General features: G+C 40.7%; 1 protein-coding gene across 1 annotated transcript in view; it reads left to right on the plus strand.

Moving 5' to 3' along the window:
- The window catches only part of MAP3K5 (mitogen-activated protein kinase kinase kinase 5), a 104,066-nt gene extending 89,139 nt beyond the window's left edge, over positions 1–14,927 (plus strand). Inside the window, exons 24-30 of the mRNA XM_086877488.1 lie at positions 2,773–2,958; positions 6,471–6,576; positions 8,832–9,072; positions 11,368–11,480; positions 12,332–12,444; positions 13,350–13,426; positions 14,114–14,927. Coding sequence (XP_086733614.1) covers positions 2,773–2,958; positions 6,471–6,576; positions 8,832–9,072; positions 11,368–11,480; positions 12,332–12,444; positions 13,350–13,426; positions 14,114–14,174 — 897 coding nt within the window. The 3' untranslated portion in view covers positions 14,175–14,927. The remainder of the gene's footprint in view (positions 1–2,772; positions 2,959–6,470; positions 6,577–8,831; positions 9,073–11,367; positions 11,481–12,331; positions 12,445–13,349; positions 13,427–14,113) is intronic.
- The last annotated feature ends 3,973 nt before the right edge of the window (positions 14,928–18,900 follow it).

Here is an 18,900-nt window from a genome sequence, read left to right on the forward strand (position 1 = left end):
GTAAAGCAATTAGAAATGAAGTTTGGTTAAACTAGAAAGCATGCACCATGTAAGCTTTTCTGGTTACTGTTTTATTTGGGTTATTAAAAACAGGCTTTGAAATTGTTCATGATGCATTGCATATGCCTTTTTTGTCTGCAATTACTATTCATATACCTGGGTATTAGTACTGGCAAGAACAGAAAAAACATGTTTTCATGATACTCTATTTTGCCAGCTCTTTTCAGATTTGACTGAGTCAGGCTTAGTCACCTAAGGTAGATCATTTCCAGGACAGGATTATCTTGACCCCCTTTTAAAGTTCTGTGTTCTGGGTGACTGGTTTGACAGAGGGTAAGGTCATTTGGCCTGCTCTGGCCTTATGTTAGGCTGATGTGTAGAAAAAATGGGGCTGATGGATACACCATTATATAGCCAACAGCCATAACAGGGGCAAGAGGGGTCTGGGGAGAAAATGAATTGCAGCTATTCTTCAGTGCAGCCAGGAGCATGTATGGAGGGAAGATGTAGTAACTGTGAGAGCTACAGCAAACAACAAAATAATTGCAGAATGACTTTTTGGCACTCCTTTGTGGGGATGATTCATTATGATGATGTATCAGTTCAGGACAACACTGAAGAAATAACAGATCATGACCACGCTGCTAAGTGTTGTGACAGTGTAATTGGATGACAGGACTTTTCATTCTTGTTTGTGTATGTGTTAGTAGTTAATTGATTCACTTCATTCTCAAGGCAAAGTATTGCTGGTCTAAAACATTTGTATAAAACATGACAACTCATCTTCTAAAGATAAGGGTTTAGAAACTGATGCAAACCAATATGATTACTATGTATGTACTACAGTTACTGTAGTAACTTGGAAATTAGTGCCCTGCAAATCAAAACAGCTTCTAACTCGTGGGAGGGGGGAGAGAGTAACCCACAGTTATCCTGGTAACTACCAGAAAATGTTAAAAGATAAGGCTGTGAGAAAGATACTTGTGATCTGTGCTTTGTGAGAGTGTTGCTGTAGCAGACACAGTTTTTGCATGTGTATGCAAGTAATAAGTAGTGATTGTGAGAGGCTGAAACTCAATCACAAATCCCAGAGAGTGTGCTCAGTGTTTCATGCCTTTCTTAGATGGTGCTGGAACAGCCTGAGAGAGAAGCAGAGACAGAATTTTAGAGCCAAAGAGTTCAAAGCTCATGTTCATGTCACTGGCTGCCTTTCAAAAGGGTGCAGAGCTCTGACTCCCAAAGACCGTTTTCTCCCTTGAGAAATGCAATAAATTACTAATAGAACAAGCCTGGCTTGCTTGTTAGGCCTCAGCAGGATTTAGGATTTCACAGAGTTTTTCTCTTCACAAACACTTTCCACAAGAAAGGCTCCAGCAAAGTCATTGGTCATTGAGGATGAGGGCTAGGAAAACAGAATGTCTCTCACAAAATGGATAAGTATTTCTAAATAGCAAGTCATACTGCTTGTCCTGTCCCCATAGTGCCTAGTGCCTCGATGGACTTGGATCTTCTAGTCCAGGGCTAAAGTGTGCATTTACTTTGCTGCCCTAATGGCTTTTTAATTATTACCTGAAGATTGGCTACTGCAGAACAGTGAGAGATCCACTTCTGCATAGAAAATCATCAGATGAATTCTTCAAAGCAGATCAAGATCAGAGGCTAGGATCTTTTGTCTCAGGTGGATGTTTTAGTCAGTGGTATCTTTGACTGCTCTAGAACTTCTGCTCTTTTTTAAAGCTTCTTTCTTAATCGAATTCTCTTTGTTTCATCCTGATCAGAATTAATTGACTGTAGTTAAAAGCTCAGTGTTACTGGCAAACAAGAGTTCTCGGTGTCTGGCCAGCCATAATATTCATGGCATAAAATCAGTAAATGCAATAGAACCAAACACTGCATGTCCTTCTCTTACAGAAATCAATGCTGGATATCCTTAGTCTATATAAATATTTACTTTACTTCCTTCAGAATAAGCATCTAATGCTTCATGGTGAACTTCAACTCTGGCTTAATTTAAGATCTGGCTTTGAAATTTGCATTCATTTGGCATAACTTCACTTATGAGAGCAAATACAGTGCTCTGCTTAGGCTGGTTATTCTGATGAATGTTTTTGAACTTTTCACTACTTTGGTAGTTCATGCAGAAAACACAGAAGCTTTTAAAAATAGGCAAATGAATATTTATACCAGAAAGGTGAGATCTTTGCAAATCTGCTTTAAGAACAGCTAAGTGTAGAAGTTCTGTATTAAGGGAAATTAGGAAATTATATAAGAAACAACCAGTCCTTTTGTGAGCCTCCTGCATAACTTGGACAAATCCTTTAATTTAAATGCTGCTGGAGGACTTTGCACATTGTCTCTGAGAGACACACAGAAACTAAAAGCACTGCAAAAAGTACGTGTGTGTTTGCAATTCTGGGTAATTTGTAGTACCTAGTGCACAGTACATTTATTTGTATATTTTCATTGCTGCACGAAGACACACACACACTGCAGTGTGCACACATTCCTCAGCAACTGGTGTAAGATGAAGTCAGCTCCTTGTTCATCGAGTTCCCACCTGTGTCACCAGGGAGCTCAGCCCCAGAGCTCTGTGCTGCTGCAGTTATGCTGCCCCCAATACCTGACCTGCAGCTGCACCTTTCCCTTAACCACAGCAGCAGAGCTTCTGAAAACCCATACTGCCAGCTGACTTGTTATTGGCTGAAGTCCTTCTGCTTGTATGTTTCAAAAGATGGCTATCACAACTATTTCTTTTCCTCTCTCTTCTGCCAGGGAGCTGAAGAACCCAAGCTAAAATGGGAACATATCACAACACTCGTTTCCAGCCTCAGAGAGTTTGTACGGTCCACTGATCGCAAAATCATCGCAACCACGCTTTCAAAATTGAAGCTGGAGTTGGACTTTGACAGCCATGGTATCAGCCAAGTGCAGCTTGTGCTGTTTGGTTTTCAAGATGCTGTAAGTTGTTATTTTTATTAAGAAATTTGTGCACCTAAACTGAAAAAACCTAAACAAACCAGGACCAAAGACAACTTGTTTAACTTCCACCCAGAGTTGCTGAAACAATAGTATTTGAGGGGTTCAAAACTGTAATAGCAAAATCTGAACCCACAGCAGTGATTTGGCTGCCTAGTGATCCTTTGGCAGGACACAGACCCTGAACACTGCTGAGATTTTGCTGATTAAAGATATAGAAGGTTCAGAATAATTGTGTGTTTATTGTGTCTTAATAATAGTAAGGCAGAAAAGCCTTTTTTAAAAATCTCATTTTGGAAGGTTTTCTGGGAAATGAGATCAACAATGAATGTCAGGTTTTTCCTACATAAATGCAGATCTCTTAAACTTCTCTTACAAACTAATGCATTACCTCCAGTAGTAGTCTGTCTACCTTGTAATACTGTATTGAATTCTTATTTTAATGTTTTTGACTAGTAGCAGATTTCTGCCAAACTAGAAATTTTTATTTCAATTTATAATAAGTGGGACAAGGAGGAATTAAAATTGTTACTTTTCTACCATAATACATGCAAGTTTTATAATTTCCTACATTGAGCAAGGAAATACATGCATGGGTAGCCTTTAAATAGCTAGTTTACAAAAAGCAAATGTTTTCTTAAGGTATGTATTAAAGTGTTATTTCACAAGCAAAGTGTATTTATGTGTATTTATGTGTTAGTTCACAAGCAATTAGGCTTAATGGTTTAGATGAATAATGGACATAGGAGGGTGCAGCTGTGCTGAGTATCACTTGTCCAGACTGAAGTCATGTAGCAAAAATGAAATGACAATTCACATAGGTATTTGAGGTGGATGATTCTTTTAGAATTTAAACCTGAGGCACTCAGACAAGTAGAAGAGCTGTCAGGAAGGATTGCATAGCAAACTGTTGCATAGACTACACTAACAAGAATTAGATTAAATTTTAGATTAATTAAATTACTTTTATTTTAAGGAAAGTTAAATGAATCTATAAAAGAGGTCTTTCTACAAATCAGAAGTCTTCTCATTGATTCTTTTGAGTATGTTTTCAGTTCTCTCTATTAACCTCATATTAATATTCTTTTGACACTGGAAGAGATAAAACAAGCATACAAGGTTAACAAAACAGTGGGGGGATAAAAGTACAAATATTTGTATTGGTGTTCTGATAGAGATGTTGCTGGGCATCAGTTGTTTGGTAGTAATTGCCTGGGTTGTATTCTTATCAGTGAAAAATTTACTTTCTGTAAATTTCATCATTACAAGTTGCTGTTTTTTAACTGATAAATGTCTCTTTCATTATTATCTATTATTTAACTAAACCCACAGAAAGTTAAAAGAAAAATCTTGTGCAATCTTAATTCTTTTAGCCATACAATATATAGCACTATACTGAAATCCAGGACAGTATCAAGACCTCAGATGCTACAGAGACTGAGGTACTGCTAAAAGTGAGGGAAAGTAGTTCCCTTGCTCTTGAGACTTAATAAGGTGAACTTAGGTTACAACGTTTAATAATCACAACATCCTTATCAGACCAATCAAGAAAAAAGTATTTTTTATATAATATAAATAACTAAATCATATTATTATGGGTGGCTGTAATCTTGGCAAAGTTAGGTTGTGCTTCTTCAGTTTTCAATACAGCTACACTTAGCTGAACATGTCACTGTCTTGGTAGCAGTCAGCTTGGGAAGGTGCAACGTGCTCGCACAGGGGAGTTGTGCTGCCTCAGAGGACAGTGGGCAAAGACTTTGGGGCAGCTGCTGTCGGTGCCAGGCCCAGGGCAGGCTCCCCTGGCACTGCTGATGGCTCTTCGAATCCAAATGCAGTGTCCAAGTGCCATCTCGTGGCCACTGGCAATAGAATCGAGGAGACATAGGCACTGCTGTGCTGGCTGGCAGGTACAGGAAAGCCCCTACCCCGTCACTCATTCACTCCCTCCCAACAGGAAGAGGGAGAGAATTGGAAGGACCAAAAGTGAGAAAACTTGTGGGTCAAAATAAAGATTTTTAAATAAGTGAAAGGGGGAAAAAAAGCTTACAGGTGTTGCAAAAGCAGTCTGTCACCACCAGCAGACTGGTGCCCAGCCAATCCCTGAGCAACAGCTCCTTTAGAAAAAGCAGCCTTTAGTTCAATGCTGAGCATGGCCTTATACAGAAGGGAATATTTCCTAGGTCAGCTGTTCCAGCTGTGCCAGCCGTGTTCCCCTCCAGCCTTTAGCCCACCCACAGCCCCCTCGCTGCTGGGGCAGTGTTCTTACACAGAGGCAACCTTGACAGCACGTGAGCTTTGCTCAGCAGGAGCTGAAAAATTCGTGTGTTATCAAGGCTGTTTTAGTCACAGTCTGAAACATAGCACCATGTGGACTGCTGTGAAAGAAATTAACTCCATCCCAGCCAAAGCCTGGGTACCTGCCTAGATTACTGCATTACTGAATACTCTTGCTTTTTGGCTGTGAAAATAATAGGATTAATAACTTTTACATATCCTCTGAAGGCATTGTTTGTGTAACTTCAGTAATTTTTTACAGAAAGGTTATCACAATATGAGGGAATAGAACTAGTCCCTTTTTCAGGAAGAGTGAAGTATCTTTTTGCCGCATTTTTTAGTAATCAGTAGTTGCTCCTTTTTTTTATAATGCTGTAACTTGATGATTTTGTAAATTCAGTTTTATTTGTTGCTTCCTGCAACTGTTTAAGTTCTGCTCTTGCTTTGTTGCTTTGGATTGCTTCTGTGCCTGGAAAAGAGCACTGAATTTTGTGCTATTGCTGCTTACTGTTGGCTAGGCATTTTCTTGTCATTTGGGAGCTGGAAAACAGTTCCATGAGGTAGATTTGATTGTGCAAGTGGCATGGAGCATCCATAGAGGCATCTGAGAATATGGCTAAAAGCAGTTTGTAAGCAGGCCTGTAGGCAATGAGGAGCAACCCAGTGTAGAAAACCACCAGATTGTACCAAGTAAGAAGTAGAAGGAAAGAGAAAATGGTATAGCATGCAAATGAAGTTCTCTAATTGTTTAAACTAACATTAATTAACTAGTTTCAGAATTAAGTAGAAGTGGCATTACATTAGCTCTTTGATAATTCTTACAATTGTACTTTAGAATAGACAAGTAGTGCTCAGAGCAAGCAGTGAAAGTGATGCCAAAAAAAAGTAACAAGATTAATTAGCTTCAGCTACAAGCCTTTCATAACATAGACCTTGTTATTTGTCTTGCTCACATTCTTTTGAAGTTTCTCTCCACAGCCATGAAGGTTAAGAATCACCACCACCATCAAAAGTCACCTAACACAGGAACCAGTACTTGATGAAAAATACGAAACATTGCATGACTTATAATAAAATGGATGAAGCTGATAATGTTGCTATCAAAACATAATTGTAGTCATCTGCTTGGATACAGCATCTATAAAAACACTTTATATGACATATATTCCCATTTTAACTTATGGGGTATGTAATATCTGAACTGAATTCTTTCTTACTAGGTCAATAAAGTTCTCCGAAATCATAATATTAAGCCACATTGGATGTTTGCACTGGACAGCATAATCAGGAAAGCTGTGCAGACTGCTATTACAATTCTGGTCCCAGGTGAGTCATTCTTAATACTCAGCAAATGTTTATCAGCTGATCTCTTTAAACATGCTTTAGAGTTGTGATTATGATGCCTCACTGAAGATTTTGAAACCAGCAATGGCGTTTTTCCTGTTTGCTGCCTGTTTTGCAATTGAGAAACTAATCTGTGTATTGTTCAAGCTGTTTTGGAAAGCACCTTTCCACAATGTGTAATCTAAATGATTCTGCAACACAGTGAGTAGTAGCAGGTTAAGGTGCTCTGGGACGTATTTTTTTGAGGTGTAAAATGTTGCCTATTGCTTATAGGCAATTCTGTCTTTAAGACAGAAGCTGTCTTAAAAAAAAAACCAAAAGAACACCCCCCAAAAAACTGGAACAGCCCCACATCCTTGACTTGAAACCTGCCAAAACCAAACGAGCAGGTCTGCAGTGCCTGCAGTTTCTACATTGTATTTTAAATGTGGAATTACAATGTATGGCTTCACTGAGGGAAGGAGTCTGTTCAGATGAAACTGTAGCCCATCCTGTTACTTCTCTACCTATTTCTAAATTTATTTTTTCTGCTTGTTCTTGACTTCTAAAGCTGGAATTAAGGGTGATATTTTCAAATATGTCATTTAATGCTTCAAGTCGGAATACTTATATTCCTGTTTCCTGAAGTGGGTTGAGTCTTAGATTATCAATAAGGGAATCTGAAAATTACATCAAAAGTTACAGCTATTCCTGTTCTCCTTATTTTCCATAGCACAACCAACAAGATATAAATAGAGTTTCTGTGTTACTTGCAAGTCACAAAGAAGCTCTGTCTTCTGATTAGAATGCTGAACACCTCTTACAGGCATGTACTTCATTGCTGTGTAATAGGAGTAATTGTGTAATTCCTCCTTAATAGTCTCTTCTTCCTCAGTGTCAGCATTAATTGTAGGTGGTCAAGCTTAAACAAAAGCCTCTGTGCCCCAGTAGTTTTCAAGCACTGATCATCTGCTGCTTCCCTAATTGCCCTACCCTACTTCTGATTACTTTCCCTTGCCTTTGTCTCACTCTTTTTTCATATTTTTTTTTTCTTATGATGTGGAGATTTATCACTGGCCTTAACACTTTTAAAATGGAATGTTTAAGGAATGGTACAAAGCAAATTTTATGATGCCTGGTGGCAAACAATGGCAAAGAACTTCTGCATCCCACTAATAAGAACAGAAGTTCAAAGCAAATTCAGACATATTTGTCTAGCAATATTTGGGTAACTGTTATATAATAAATCTGCTTTCCTGAATTTAGATGAAGCACAGCTCTGTTGATCTTATGTTCAGTCTTGAAAAAGGTATGTAGCATTGCAATGAAGAGGTGAAATAGATCAAGGAACAAATGTTTCTTTTGTAAAAAAGAGAAACATACTTGTTTGTCTAGTTACTCAGCAGAAAGGTCATAAAGCAAAAGTGATTCAGGTAAAAAAGTACATTTTGGTGAGGAGACTAGAGGGAGTTCTTAGTAGTAAGGAGTCACAATTGAAGGAAGGAAGATTTATACGGAATAGTTAGAATTAACAAACAGATGTTGATACAACAAAAGGTTGTGTAGGAGTGTCAGATTGTGTGTACATATCTTGCATACCTGGTAGGCTCTGGTGGGTAATTTAAACAGGGAACAACAGAAACCAAGGTATAGCTTTGTGTTCGTAGTTTTATGGATATGCATCACGACAAAACAAGCAGTGTTCTCTCTGGAACACGAGAAGGGAAGTGTGCTTTTAATTGTTGGGAGAGGGGCCTTTTTGTAATTTTTTGTTGAGCATGGTATTCTTATAAGGATGGAATGCTAAATATGCCAGAACAGCAACAGCAGGAATATCTGGATAGAAAAGAAATAATGCTTATTAGTTTAATAAAGTGTCTTGAGTCAGACACGTAAGAAAATACAAACTACTGAGAATGGAATTAAGCAAAGGAAACTCTGCTGTACATGATACTTCAGCACAATTTGATGTGAAATGGTAGCCAAATCTAGACTCATGTTCATCCAGATGTTTGTTTTTTACAGCTCTTGAACATCTGATAGGCAGAATAATAATCTGCATAAATGAAGGTGCTGTTATGTTTTGAGTGATCTTAAACCTCTAGAAAATATCTGTTCTCCTCTTATAGAAATTTCAAGTCTGTTGCAACCAAAGCTATAGGATGATCTGTAAATAGTCACTTGGGTCTGCTTTTGTTTTAATATTTAACTAATGTTTAACATCTTTGGTGTCTTTTCTTTTGCTTATATTTTAATAGAATTGAGGCCGCATTTTAGTCTAGCATCTGAAAGTGATACAGCCGATCAAGATGATATAGAAGTTGAAGATCAAGATGAACAGCCTCAGAATCAAACCATCCAGCAGCCTTGCATTGTCCTGGAAGATGCAGTAGCTACCTCAGGTGTAAGCACACTCAGCTCTACGGTGTCCCATGACTCCCAGGCTGCTCACAGATCACTGAGTGTCCAGCTGGGCAGGCTAAAATTAGAGACAAACAGGTAAGTCTGGACAGGAGACAGGGACACTAGCCTGCTTACAGCAATATGTGTCAGTTAGCTTTCAAAATATATGAGCTGGAATACTAGTGACAATGCCAAAATTCCATTGCAGTGTAAGTTGTTCCTTTTAATGATGATCCTTGTTTAGCTATGACTGAACACTTAAATAGTTTTATGACTTTCAACAAAACCACAGAGATGCAAGTTAAGGTCAGGTTTTAAGATTGCAAGAGCCCTTTCAGGGAAGGTCTGGAAAAAACTGACTTGCAGCCAAATTTCTGCTTTTTCTCTCTTTGGTGTGCTCTGTATGGCTGATGAATGGTGTTATGTTTTGTTTCCATTAAGGCAGAACTTGGTGTTCTTTTCTATAGCTATTCTCAGCAAGTGAACTCAAGCTAATAGACAGCCACACAGAAACTCCACAAGGAAATTGCTTCAGATTTGTTGTGTGCACAGAAATCACTGCAAGAAGGATTTGTGCCTACCAGCAACCATTACCTTTTTATTATATAAGCTATTTTCATCAAAGAAAGATGGGGAGAATAGGTGTTTTGTTTAAAAGAAGAAATGAGCCAGAAATTTGGATTTTTTTATTTTCAGAAATATGCCTTGCACTTTGTACAAGTGAAAAGTGGTTCTCTAAGGTTTTGTTGTGCCTTTAAGAAATGCCAGAGAAAAATCCAAATCCAAATGGTCTTCTATATATTTTGTTTTCATTAAAATATACCAAATATTCTAGTTAAAGGAGATATTTCACTTTTGTGGCATATGATTTATGACACTGGATTTCCTACTGACCTCAGTAAATTTTGAATGTGATCTTGATAGAAAGAGAACATCTCTTAAATAAGACAGTTGTTATGCTGGTAGAGCATTCTTTGGAGCTGCAGTTCCATTTGAAATTAAAATGCTAAATTCCACTTTACTTTTACATGTGTTTGAGAAGGTTGCCATAAATAGAGTAATTCATTAGACTGTACTCTTTTTAATAAAGTATCAGTATTTTGAGGTCCTTATGTCACAATTAATCTTTTTACTTGTGACCACTGAGAAATATTTTGTCTTATTGGTATGCCTAAAGGAATATATAAATAATTTAGATTGACTCACTTTACAAGCTTATGGTGAAGACTAACCTCCAAAATTATCAGCTTGTAGAGGTACTTTTTTACTAGCACTTTGCTTCTGTGAATTTATCAAATGCAAAGCCTTTGGCCAAATAATCACATCCAGTCATTCATCAGAAATTTTGAATAAATAATACAGACAATTGTTTAAATATTTATGAAAGCTTTATTGGCACAAGCAGAAAGCAGTTATCAGGAGAAAATAATGGAGTATTTTATTGGCCCTGAAGGCCTTTTTCAAGCAGAATAGATAGACTAGGAATAAGTTAACTGAAAGGTAACCTGTTTGGACAGAATATCAGTTCGCACTGAGAATAACCAAGCTGTGGGGTTGTGCAGCTATCATTAACATGCATATTAACATATCATTCACAAATCATGCATTTTACTAAACCACTTCTCTAAAAGAACGAATTGCAGCAGTTTTACATACTAATTTTCCATTACATTCTGACTAATTTTTTTTTTTTTATCAGTTTAAATGGTGCTAGCCGCTGAATCTCTTCAGCTTTCTCTCTGGGTTTGTGTTTTGAAGGAGGACAAACACGAGTTTCAATTTACTTCTGTTTGACATTCTCAGAAGTAATTGCTATGGGGAGTAGGCAAGTATTTTGCCTACTCTATTCTCACTCAATACAGCCTCGGAGGGCAGGCACAAAGTGCCTTATATGTAAGGATGGGACAGCCCTTGTGTGGTTGAGAATGTATTCTTCATATTTATGAAATTCAACCACATGTTTTCACCACATTTTCATCACTGCTCTACCCTTTCCATACCTTTGAAAATGTCTGCTGGAGAGATGTGAACTGGCATTTTTCCTTAAAAAGGTTTAACCTTTAGTTTATGAACTACTTTGATATTTGTTCTCAATTTCAGTTTTCTTTAAAACACAGCAGAGGCTGTAGAAATTTCACTGAAATTTTCTACCATACACTTGTTTAGTGGGTAGACATTTATGTGGAGGCTGGTGTGTTTGGGGCTTCTGTATGAATGTTTATATCTTGATATAGATCCTAATCAATCTATACTGAAAGACTATACCTGTGAAAGCTGAAGAAGTCTGTCCTTGTCTTTGTCAGGAAGGTTTCCAGTTTAGGTATAGTAAGATCTTTCCTGAAAATTTGAAGCTACTGAAGGAAATCATGCTTTGTTCCTATTACTTCACAGGTTATTGGAGGAGTTAGTTCAAAAGGAGAGAGAATTTCAAGTCCTCTTGCATCAAGCTATAGAAGAAAAAGATCAAGAGATCAGAAACCTACAGCTCAGGTCACAGCCAATAGGTAGGTGTAAAGAATTGTTAAGGAAAAGTTTCGTACTGACTACAGATGAAAAAGTGCCAGCTAAAGGTCTGTTCATTTTATTGAGGCAGTCTCAGCAAAGATGCTTTATTCTGCTGCTTCTGGTAGGGTTCTGAAGTAAGACTGTACATTGTGGAAACAAATTACTGGATTTGTTAATCACAGTACAAGGAGTGATATGATTTAAATATTTTTGTTTGTGATTATATGGAAGAGTACAAGGCTCATATCCTACTGAATAAATATTATTCCTAAAGAGGGTATGTTTGGATAATTCCTTGAATTACAGACTGTTCCAAGAGGATCTAATTGGTGAGATGCAAATACAGCTTCAGTGTTACTGAGGGAAGCTGGGTTTGCTGTGTCTGCCCTGAGGCAGGTGGAAGTGCTAATGCAGTTTGTTATTTCTGTGTAATGTGCTTCTAAGTGTTGCTTCCCAAAAGCAGCTGATCCTCAGCCTAAGACATTGCCTGTGCAGCAATTGTATGAGTTACACTTAACTGTTCAGTTAATTGATGCAACAACCTTAGTGCAGAGACAGTGAAATTGATGTCTTATACTAGCAAAGTCATTTTCAGAAGAGGGCAGAAAAAATTTGTGTGTGTCAATGTTCATACTACTTTAACTGTACCCTTAACCAAGCTGAGAAATTAATGTATAACTGCCCGTAAATTGTAATTAAGCATGTTCTTTGGGAATTAGCACTTATTTTTGGGGATACTGGTACTCGAAGGTTGGAGGGAAAGCTCACTGAAGAAAGTGTTTGAGAATTCAAAAATGACAAGAGGTTGCTTTGGCAACACAAAACCTTGTCTCAAATATGCCTGTTCCAGATATTCCTGGAGTGTCTGTGTGTCATCGTCATTCCACTGGCACAGGGACCGAAGACCCTGATCTCATAAACTGGCTGCGAGTTCATGGAGCTGACGAGGCCACGATAAACAAGGTAGCAATGATCCTATTCACTGCCTGGCACAGTTGCAGTACTGTTTTGTAACTCATTTTAAAAAAAAATACCAAACCTTTTGAACTACTTTAGCACATTTTGAGAGATTAATTTGTTTTCAGAGGATAGGAAAAAGCCATGAGTGTGAAGGCCTTCATAAATATACAGTACCATTACTAGTCCTTAAATCTGATTATGAATAAAGCAAATAAATAAGAATAAAAAAGAATAAAATATCCTGGTAAATAGACACTCTTGGCTTTTCAGCATCTTCACACACTGCAGTATTCCTGCTGATGATACTCTGGATACAAGATACATGCTCAGCCTTGGCTAGCTGTGCTATAGTGAAATATCCCGAAGTAGATCAGCCTGCTCTGCAGCAAATTATATAACTTTAGAGGTGTTGAGGATTTCAGCTAATTTAGGAATACCTTCATGTAGTTATCACTCCTACAGATCAGACCAAAGGTTCCTCCAAGTTCAATTACATCAAATTAAGATGCCATTTTTGAAAAGGCAGGTCTTAACTGTTTTTATTTCCCCACGGGTTAAATGTGGTATTACTTATGGTCAAATTTGTATTCAGTGAAGTCTGTGATTCTGAGATACCAGTGGTAACAACAGAAATGCCAGTTGACAAAGGTTTTGAGTAGCTGTAAAAGCGTTATATCTTTCAAGTTGTGCCTGGTATGCTGATGCAGAGTATACAGTGTAAAATATGAGTAGTTTCACTGTATTTGTAGAAACAATGTTTTTCTGTTACATGTACCACATTTCAGCCCAATTTTAGGTTTCTCCCAAACTTAACCTTCTATTTTTAGGGGCAGATGATTCTAGAAAGATGAGCTTAGGAATTTAAATAATATTTCTAACAAAATGTTCAATTAAATTTCTTTCTGCAGTTCTTGGCTGAAGACTATACCTTAACGGATGTGCTCTGCTATGTTACACGAGATGATCTGAAATGTTTGAGACTGAGGTAATGCTCCACAGTTAAATGAACTGTGCTTTGTAAAAATAAAAATTAAGTGATACTAAGTCTCAATTTATTGCTTTGTGTTCTATTAATTTAAGTGACACTTTCTAGTATGTCTTCAGATGCTGATACATTTTTGCCAAACAGCTGATGCTGTTTAAATCTTGAAATAAGATGGGGTTTTTTTTATTGAAGGCAAAATTTTAAGGTTTTTATTTATTTACCTTATTACTGGAGACCCTGGATATTCCATTACAGCCTTGCTTTTATTTAGAAGAGTAGAACTAGAAAAACTTTCAGTAGTTTACTATCATCATCAAACTTCAGAAACATTACTCATGACCTGTAAGTAACACTACATTCCACCTAATCATGCCAGGTGTATAGGTCACCAACTCGCATCATGTTGGAAGTCAGATGTGGGTTATGCGAGTCCTTTGGACAGGAGTCTGAATTCCAGACAGCAGGCATCTGCCAAGTGCAAAGATTGCCCTGTCCTGTAATCAGAAAAGGACTCTGTTCTCTGTTTGAGTAATGCATGTTGAATTTCACCTTTGATCAGCCTCAGCATTCCCACTGAATATCATTGATCAAAACCAGAGCAAGAAAATCAGAAAGCACCTCAACTGGAAGGCTTTCAGGCAAGAGAGTATCTTTGTACCTGAGTGTCTTTATGATTTCTCTTTACAGAGGAGGAATGCTGTGCACACTCTGGAAGGCTATCACTGACTTTCGAGAGAAACACATCTGACATGGATATTTTTCTTTGCTTCTCTGCAGAGATGAAAAGATTTCCTTTCAGCCAGAGCAGGTGTGCTGTCAGAAGGACTGTTGCACTTTAATCCAGTATTTGTTTACCAATGTTAAAAACACTGCAGCTTCCTGACTGCTTTTACTCCTATAATCCATAAGGCATCTGTAAACAACCTGCAACTTTATTTTACTTTAAAGGTTTTTACATGCAAGTTTTTCAAAAATTTTTAGAAAACATACACGCAGAAGTTATAAACTCATGAAATATTGTACTTAAAGTAAGCAGATGTTAATTTCATGACAAATTGATGTAAGATTTCATGTAACAGTATATCACTGGAACAAAACCAAAATGTGACAACAACTTTTCAATTTATTTGTAATATATCTCAATATTATCTGTCGTAGAGCTTCATAATTTCAATCATAATTAGATATTTTTCTTTTAGTGTGCAAGACCTAAAGCTAATTGTTTTTACCTACCACCCTACATAGTTTAATATTGTTTATTTTTTGGTAATTTAAGTTCTATGGTGCATTTGTTTTAGAGTTGTTTATGTACTACTGAACTGTACCAGTTGTATACGCCTGAACCACAGTAATGTTAGCTTGTTCTAAAGCTATCTCTGACATACACAATTGAAAATAAAAATAACCTAACACTTACTCCTTGCTATATTTTTGGACTTCTAAAATAATAACAATGGTGTAGAACTGAAAAATATTGGAATAAAAAAAAATTAATACTGAGTATCAAGGGAACCTTTCTGATACATCTTAAACTTACTGTGATTTGAGTATGATAACCATAGTCTTGAATATTTTCTTGGTTTTTCTGTCCAGGCTAATTCCTGTACTAACAAGCCAAGACCAAACAAAATTCTTCTCTGAGTGCTGTACTTGACTTGAGAAATGAAAAGTCCTGCCTCCATGCACTGAATAGTCACTGTGACCTGCTGTTTCTTCTGCTTTTGTTTATGCAATGATTTTTTTCTCACATGTAATGAAAAAGGGTGGTGGGTATTCCCTGTCCAGTCACTGTCGTTGTCACTCCACCATTCTAGCACTGGGCATCAACAGATTCTTCTGGGCAGCTACAAAAAATTCCATTGTAGGTAAGGCTTGCCTGGACAAGAAGCTGCTTCTTTCTTCATAAGCCTTGGTAACCAGTAAAAGGCTTATGCTCTTCATTTTTCAGGTCTAGCAGGTATTTTCAAAGAAAACTAAATTTTTGTTTCAAACATAAACATGTTGTCCTAACACGTATACAGTAACTTTTGCTGCCTAGAATGCAACAATTATGTATTAAAAAAATAAGATAAAGGACAGTAGATTAAATCATTTTAGTCAGATTTTTTATTATTATTATTCTGAAGATGGTTCTACTGACTTGTAGGTGCAGATGTATTCAGTTCCTTCCAAAAACTTCATGGCATTTCATGAGAAGCACAGCTACTGTTTATTAATTTCTACTGCTATTATAGCAGAAAACAATACATTTTCAACACTAGAAAGACTAGTGGTGGGACCTGACTTGTAAAACCCAAAACTTAAAAAAGACTGTACCTATTGAGAAGCAACCATAAGAATGAACTTTCCTAATTTGATTTTTGTGTGAAGCATTGGTTCAGCTTTTAAAACCTCTGGTTTCATGCAGTATAACTGGAAGGTAATTGCATTGCTCTGTTTACTTGGAAAGCATGCAGCCTGTTCTCTATGACTCAGGCTGCTCAGAAATGCCAACTATGTAAGGCAGAAAGAGTGTGATCGAGGTTTCTGTTGAATGTCTCCATGAGACCTAGCCTGGCACCAGCTGGGAATTAATTCCTATAGCTCTTTGCTGGCTTCATCAGACTCGAGGTGGCTTCTTCAGAATTGCTCAGCAGTCAGTTCTGTATTCTTCATGGTGAGACTCTGTTGGATCTGATCAAGGGACAGGCCATGTGCACTTATGCTCCTCCACCAATTCTGGTCTGAATGTAGTCCCTGAGCAGCACAGTTAATCCATACAGATCCTAGATCCTGTGCACAAAAGCTTATGTAAGGTCCCTACATCAGGCTACTCCATATAGAAGTACCAGATGTTACTTTTTACATCCTCAGACAAAACATGACATAACACTTTGGGATGGTGTGCATCAGAGAGGTCAGCCTGGGATTCTTCAGCCTGGCTCCCAGACTTTGCTGGTGGGTGGGTGCCTACATGGACCACAACTGAGGGATCTGAGAGTACGTTAGTGCAGGATTTTGCTGAGGGCAGCATTCTGACCATAGGGCATACCACTGGGTCTGAACTTGGATAACCTCTTAGTCCTTGGTTAGTGCTGTTGTAATCCAGGGCTCAAGTTGACTGAGAGCTGCCTTTACACCTCCCTTAAGAGAGCAGACAAGTGAAAACTCAACCAAGGCAATGCTGATTTTGCTGTCTTTTGCACCTTTCAGCATAGAGCCCAGCCTATTCTTCTATTGCAGACACTCCCCTGCCTACAAGCCACAGGGTGTGTTTATCACCCAAGCCTCAAACTCCTTGTTTTAGACCACAAATGGCTCTCTTGGTGCAACAACAAAATATTAATCTTCCCTTCCCCTAGAAGACCTTGTGCTCTGAGCTTAGCAGTTTGTGAAAGGAGGATGCTGTGCGTGGTGGCTGAAGTTGGCTTGGTCCAAGCGCACCAGACTAAAGGAGCTGCCCCTCTCCACCTACTTGCCTGCATTCGCAGCTGCATCCTCTGAGTTCCCCAGTTCCCTCACCCTCCTTCACATGTGGTTCTGGTGATTGGTGCTACCTACAAGCAGATGCAAAATTAAATTACGTTCGGATGCGGACTTAGAACCTTTTAAACTCTCTTACGACACTGAAAAGCAGCATAAAGCAAGTTAAGGCAAAATCATAGGAAAGGTGACAGGACCGTGACCTTTACAGAAGCGACTGCAACATCGACAGCTTTTCACAGAGCCACGTTTTTGGAAGCAAGGCGTTGCTCGCAGCTTTAAAACCGGCTGTTGAAGAGCACGTGCGGCAGGAAGGAGTCTACAGCAGTGCGGCTCTTTCCCACACGATGCGGCGCATCGCCTGGGCTTGCGAGGCGGCCGCCACTCCTCCCACCCACCTACTGTCGAGATGGCGAGCATCCCCAAACCTGTTGTTTCTCTCGGCTCCGGTACCGAACGAGCTGTGCCAATGAGGCGGGAGCCGCTCTGAAGAAAAAAAAAAAAAAAAAATTAAAAAAAAATTAAAAATATCACACCTGTGTGAACAGCGGCACCTCGGCAGCCCGGCCCGCCGCAGGGCCCGGGAGTGTGCGGGCAGCCGCCCCCGCACCGCCTCATAAGCGCCTCCAGCCCGTGAGAGGCGGCCGCTCCCGGGCCGCGGGCGGCGGGCCCGCCCTCACCTGCTGGCGGGCAGAGCCGGGGGCGGGGGACGTGGCGCTCACCTGCCCCGGGCCGCGGAGCCGCGGGGCCGCGGGGCGGAGCACGGCGCCGGGCGAGCAGGAGGAGACATGGCGGAGGCCGCGGGCAGGAGCGGCGGGCGCCGGCGCCCCGCAGGTGAGCGGCTGCTGCTGCGGCCGGGGCTGAGGGAGGGCGGCGCGGATCGGCCCGCGGGGCCCCGGCGCTCCCGGGCGGCGGCGGGAGCCGTGCGGAGCGGGAGCGCGGCGGGGCCCGGCGGGGCCTCGTCCGCAACAGGTGCGGGGGCGCTCCGCGGCCGTGAGGGGGCTTCGCTGCCTGCCCCGGCCCGGCCGGGAACAGCCGGAGGGGCGGCCCGGGCGGCGGGCAGAGCTGCGCTGGTGGGGGCGGCGCGCCCGGACCGTGCCCGCCGTAGCGGCGAGATCCCCCCCCCCCGACCCCGCGCAGGGGCATCGGCGGGGCCGCGCCGTCGTTCCCGGGTCCTTCTGAAACCTCCGCTGCGAGGGCTCGGAGCGCTGCGGCGCCCGCACGGCCGCGGGGCTAACGCGGGGCGCGGAGCCGCTCGGCGTCCGGCGAGGATGGGAGGATGGGGGTCTGGAGGGGGCGGCCGCCGGGCTGCGGGCTTTGAGCGGGGCTTGAGGTAGCGCCGAGCTCCCGCAGTCAGCGTGGGTGGATGCCCGCAAGACGCTGCTAATGCTAACGGGGACGGGGTGAGCCCCGGCGAGGGCGGAGGGACGGCTCGGCAGGGTCAAGGTAGCTGGTAGCAGCGCCCCGGCGCCTGCCGAGCGAGGCCGGCTGCGGGGCCCCGGGGTTTGGCTGCCCCTCGAACGCGTGCGAGCCTCGGGCTGCTGCTGCCAGCCCTTATTTCCTATAGGGAAAACGGGGAGATGTCCTTGCGTCTCCTCTAAGGAGGGATCTACACTGCCACGGCGTTTTGACTCGTTTTTATTTTGGCCCTAAGGGCGAGGAGGGTGCAGGGAGGAGATTTTGGCTTACGCAAGCGGATCGACCGCTGTATCGCTGTTGTAGGCGCGGATGCTGTTTGCTTTTGCTGCTTGCTGGGCTGTGAAGTCCAGACTAACTTTTAGTCCTCTCGGTTTTTCCTTTTATACCTTCTTCCACAGTCTCATTCCACTCACCCTTTGCTAGTCTTTCTCTAACATATGTCCGAGTTTATCTCTAAATCAAAGAGTGAGCATTTCTATCAAAACAGCATATGAATAGGCCATATGGCTGTTGGCTGATTGTGTTTCCTCAGTATAATATTTTTAATACATACTTTATGTAATGCAGACATGCAGCCACAAGCAATGACTGTG

This window comes from Cyanistes caeruleus, chromosome 2 (genome assembly GCF_971803275.1).
Source record: "Cyanistes caeruleus chromosome 2, bCyaCae1.hap1.1, whole genome shotgun sequence".
NCBI classification, from domain to species: domain Eukaryota; kingdom Metazoa; phylum Chordata; class Aves; order Passeriformes; family Paridae; genus Cyanistes; species Cyanistes caeruleus.